The following is a 5,045-nucleotide window of genomic DNA, read 5'->3' on the forward strand; positions in this document are numbered from 1 at the left end:
TGTACGAAGTCATAGATACAACAAGGGCGGGCAGTACAAATAATACAACGCATAGGGTCATCCTATAATGAGTATAGAGTAACAAGCAATTCTCTCTACGACTAAGCCCATAAGGGTGAAACGCGTTAGGGGTGGAGCGTACCACGCTGGCTGTTGGGTGGAATATTTTACATGTCTGGTGAACTAGCGGCGTGCAGTCATTTTTTGGGGGGATGGTATAACATAACAAAACTTAAATACATAGCAGAGCTACAGCCGTGTCTGGGGAGGGGAGTGTTGTGAAGCATTTACTTGAAGGCAGCAGAGGGGATCGTAGTATGGAAGGGAATCCATGAGGTTCTGGGTCACGGGGGAAAAGGAAGGGGGCTTCGGGCTCAGAAGAAGTGACTGGAGGTGAGGGGGAGGCCACGTGCGGGATGAGGGGTTGTATCTGGAGGACGCGTATAGAGGTGTTCGGCTGTAAAGGGATTTGTATGGGTTATGGACACAAGGATTGTAGATAAGTTGATGAGTTCTGATGAGTTGGCTTCGGGCTCAACTCACAAAGTAATCTCCTCAGGATAGGGATTCTTATTTTCTATAAAGTGACAGTTATTTTTAGTTGCGTCCAATGAGATTTGAACATTACAGTCACATGGCTGAAATAATATAGAATCCATGTATCACGGCTTTGTGAGCTTATTATTGAAGTTGATCTTTTTCCTTGTAGGAGTTTCTAAAGTGATTCTGGAAGCCGCTGGATTGGCTGTTGCATCATCTGCTGCGGCACTGGGTAAAGATCTGCACCGCACCGTCCTTGCTTCTGTTTTGTTTTTTGCTTTAGTCAAATATGTTTTACGTGTGTACAAGAACAGACAACGCACCAACAGAACGTAGCAGACAAGTAAACCGCTGCCGCCCCTCTGCGCTCTGCCGCCCCGAGGCCGGGCCTCAGTGGCCTTGTGGAAAATCCGGGCCTGGATATTCAGCATCTGCCAGCAAAGGCCATTATATGTAGAGTTTTATACATAGTTACATAGTATTTGAGGTTGAGTAAAGACACAGGTCCATCAAGTTCAACCTATTGCGTGTATGCATGTGATTCTGCATGTGTATGCGCGTGTATGAGTCCCTGTGTGATCTTATTTTTTAAGGGTACCTGTTCCCCCTGTATGTTACGGTCTCTGAGGAAATTGTCCAAATGCATTTTGAATGATTCAACGCTCTCAGCTGATACCACTGCTTGTGGCAGCGAGTTCCAGACCCTCACCGCTCTCACTGAGAAGAAGCCCCTCCACCCCTTGTGGTTAAAGGAGAACTATAGTGTCCTCCCGTTACCCTAAGGAGAACTATGGGGAAAAGTCTTAACCCCATAGTTCTCCTTTAAATCTTTTCTCCGCCAGTTTTAGGTGGTGGTCTCTAGTCTTTGTTATGGAGTTTACCGTAAAAAGTTTATTGCTGATGTTGCCATCACCATTGAACATCTTGTATATCAGAATCATGTCCCCCCCTTAATCTCTTCACCTCCAGCGTGAACATGTTTAAGTTTTGTAACCTTGTATCATAGCTTTGGTCCTCCATCCCCTTAATGAGTTTAATTGCCCTCCTCTGGACTCTCTCCAGCTCCAGGACGTCCTTTCTGTGGATTGGTGACCAAAACTGGACCACATACTCCAGATGTGGCCGAACCAGCGATCTATAAAGTGGCAAAATTATAGATTTGTCTCTACAGAACATTCCCTTATAATACATGACAGAACTCTGCTCGCTTTGTGTGCCGCAGCCTGGCATTGTGTGCCGCAGCCTGACATTGTGTGCCGCAGCCTGGCATTGTGTGCCGCAGCCTGACATTGTGTGCCGCAGCCTGGCATTGTGTGCCGCAGCCTGACATTGTGTGCCGCAGCCTGGCATTGTGTGCCGCAGCCTGACATTGTGTGCCGCAGCCTGGCATTGTGTGCCGCAGCCTGACATTGTGTGCCGCAGCCTGGCATTGTGTGCCGCAGCCTGACATTGTGTGCCGCAGCCTGGCATTGTGTGCCGCAGCCTGACATTGTGTGCCGCAGCCTGGCATTGTGTGCCGCAGCCTGACATTGTGTGCCGCAGCCTGGCATTGTGTGCCGCAGCCTGACATTGTGTGCCGCAGCCTGGCATTGTGTGCCGCAGCCTGACATTGTGTGCCGCAGCCTGGCATTGTGTGCCGCAGCCTGACATTGTGTGCCGCAGCCTGGCATTGTGTGCCGCAGCCTGACATTGTGTGCCGCAGCCTGGCATTGTGTGCCGCAGCCTGACATTGTGTGCCGCAGCCTGGCATTGTGTGCCGCAGCCTGACATTGTGTGCCGCAGCCTGGCATTGTGTGCCGCAGCCTGACATTGTGTGCCGCAGCCTGGCATTGTGTGCCGCAGCCTGACATTGTGTGCCGCAGCCTGGCATTGTGTGCCGCAGCCTGACATTGTGTGCCGCAGCCTGGCATTGTGTGCCGCAGCCTGACATTGTGTGCCGCAGCCTGGCATTGTGTGCCGCAGCCTGACATTGTGTGCCGCAGCCTGGCATTGTGTGCCGCAGCCTGACATTGTGTGCCGCAGCCTGGCATTGTGTGCCGCAGCCTGACATTGTGTGCCGCAGCCTGGCATTGTGTGCCGCAGCCTGACATTGTGTGCCGCAGCCTGGCATTGTGTGCCGCAGCCTGACATTGTGTGCCGCAGCCTGGCATTGTGTGCCGCAGCCTGACATTGTGTGCCGCAGCCTGGCATTGTGTGCCGCAGCCTGACATTGTGTGCCGCAGCCTGGCATTGTGTGCCGCAGCCTGACATTGTGTGCCGCAGCCTGGCATTGTGTGCCGCAGCCTGACATTGTGTGCCGCAGCCTGGCATTGTGTGCCGCAGCCTGACATTGTGTGCCGCAGCCTGGCATTGTGTGCCGCAGCCTGACATTGTGTGCCGCAGCCTGGCATTGTGTGCCGCAGCCTGACATTGTGTGCCGCAGCCTGGCATTGTGTGCCGCAGCCTGACATTGTGTGCCGCAGCCTGGCATTGTGTGCCGCAGCCTGACATTGTGTGCCGCAGCCTGGCATTGTGTGCCGCAGCCTGACATTGTGTGCCGCAGCCTGGCATTGTGTGCCGCAGCCTGACATTGTGTGCCGCAGCCTGGCATTGTGTGCCGCAGCCTGACATTGTGTGCCGCAGCCTGGCATTGTGTGCCGCAGCCTGACATTGTGTGCCGCAGCCTGGCATTGTGTGCCGCAGCCTGACATTGTGTGCCGCAGCCTGGCATTGTGTGCCGCAGCCTGACATTGTGTGCCGCAGCCTGGCATTGTGTGCCGCAGCCTGACATTGTGTGCCGCAGCCTGGCATTGTGTGCCGCAGCCTGACATTGTGTGCCGCAGCCTGGCATTGTGTGCCGCAGCCTGACATTGTGTGCCGCAGCCTGGCATTGTGTGCCGCAGCCTGGCATTGCAAGCTATTGTTCAACCTGTGATCTACAGATCCTTTTCCATTTCTGACTTCCCTAGTGGAGTCCACATTAATGTGTATTCCTCTTGCCTGTTTTTAGCCCCAAAGTGCATTACTTTACATTTATCAACATTGAACCTAATCTGTCATACAGTTGCCCCTCCCCCTATTTTATCCAGGTCCTCCTGTAATGTTATATTGTCTAAGTCTGTGTCTATTACCTTTTGGTATCCTCAGCAAACACGGAAACTCGACTATTCACGCCCTCCCCGATATCGTTATATGTCTGTGAAGGTTCTCATGTGTCCAGGTCATGGAACCGCGAGTAGCAGTTACTCAACAACTGGACTTGTTCTGTAATGTTGAAGATGTTTCTTAAATCACCCAAAGCCACTTCTTCAGTTCTAATGAGTGTCATGAACATACCCGGGCATTTATATCCACACAGGTAGAGCGGACACCTTCATCCAATCACCATGGAATGTGTAAATGTTGACTGTCCAAGAACAGGATAGGAGGGGTGAATGTTGTGGTTCTACTTACATAATCCCATTCTAGGGGTCAGGAGGTCTGCACAGGTGTTAACCCCTAAATTCCATGGTTGAAGTTGTAAATTGTTGTCACATGCCCAGGGAAGAGATGTTACACCTACATTATATATGGCTGACAGATGGGGTTGAAGGCCCCTACCACTGTTCAGGGATGGTTGTTCTAGTTTGGCGTAGCTTACTTCTTTTACACCTCTTGTGATCCAGTTGTCCTTTCTCTCCACAATGTGCACCTCATTGTCTACAGAAGAATGTCCCTTTAGGAAAACGGTTCCTGACCTGTAGAATTTGCCCTCGTATGGTGAAGAGACATATTGACAATCATTGTGGGGTGTATACCCTGAAACTGGTGCCGTAATAGCTACATTACCAGCCACATTTTGTTTCCATTTCTGACAGGTACCCAGCCTCATAAGGGATACATCTTCACTAGGTCTGGAGACCTCAGACAGTGTAAATGGATTGTCCATGTGACAGGACCAAAACAACCAGCATGCATCAAGAAAATTGTCCTTGATGTCCTGCAGGCATGTGAGAAGCAAAAGGTCTCTTCTGTCACCTTCCCCGCTCTGGGAACAGGTATGATGAACGTATCATAGACGGTTCTGCTTCATTGTGCAAGAAATAAATAAGTGTTCTCCTCAGCCAGAGGCAGATCTAGAGTTTGCGAGGCCTTAGGCGAAACCTAAACATGAGGCCCCACTCAGGCTCATAATGGCTCTGTGGGGTCTCACCAGGGCTCTGTGGGGTCTCACCAGGGCTCCGTGGGGTCTCACCCGGGGTGTGCAGGCCGCGCCTCATCAATGCTCTGCAGGCTGGGACCAGGTCTCACCAGGGCTGTGCAGGCTGCCTCTCACCAGGACTGTGCGGGCCGGGTCCGACCAGGACAGTACAGGCCGCGTCTCGCGGGCGGAGACGGGCAAGACCGGGTGCGAACGACTCAAGCTGCCTCTGACGTTAAATTCCACCTTCCCAGCCAGGTTGAGATCCTCGTGCGGTGGATGGGAGGGGGGACGTTTCTCCTCATTGGCGGGTGGGCGGAGCTCCAGAAGGCAGCATGGGTGCACA

The 5,045-nt window shown here is 52.3% G+C and overlaps 1 protein-coding gene across 1 annotated transcript in view; it reads left to right on the forward strand.

The window, feature by feature from the left end:
* Nucleotides 1–709: 709 nt before the first annotated feature.
* The window catches only part of LOC108802428 (poly [ADP-ribose] polymerase 15-like), a gene marked incomplete at its 5' end in the record, with an annotated part of 6,508 nt that continues 2,172 nt past the window's right edge, over nucleotides 710–5,045 (forward strand). Inside the window, 2 exons of the mRNA XM_018574283.1 lie at nucleotides 710–772; nucleotides 4,377–4,556. Of these exons, the coding sequence (XP_018429785.1) occupies nucleotides 710–772; nucleotides 4,377–4,556 (243 nt within the window). The remainder of the gene's footprint in view (nucleotides 773–4,376; nucleotides 4,557–5,045) is intronic.

Source organism: Nanorana parkeri, unplaced genomic scaffold (genome assembly GCF_000935625.1).
Source record: "Nanorana parkeri isolate BGI_ZX_2015 unplaced genomic scaffold, ASM93562v1 scaffold2859, whole genome shotgun sequence".
In the NCBI taxonomy this organism is placed as follows: domain Eukaryota; kingdom Metazoa; phylum Chordata; class Amphibia; order Anura; family Dicroglossidae; genus Nanorana; species Nanorana parkeri.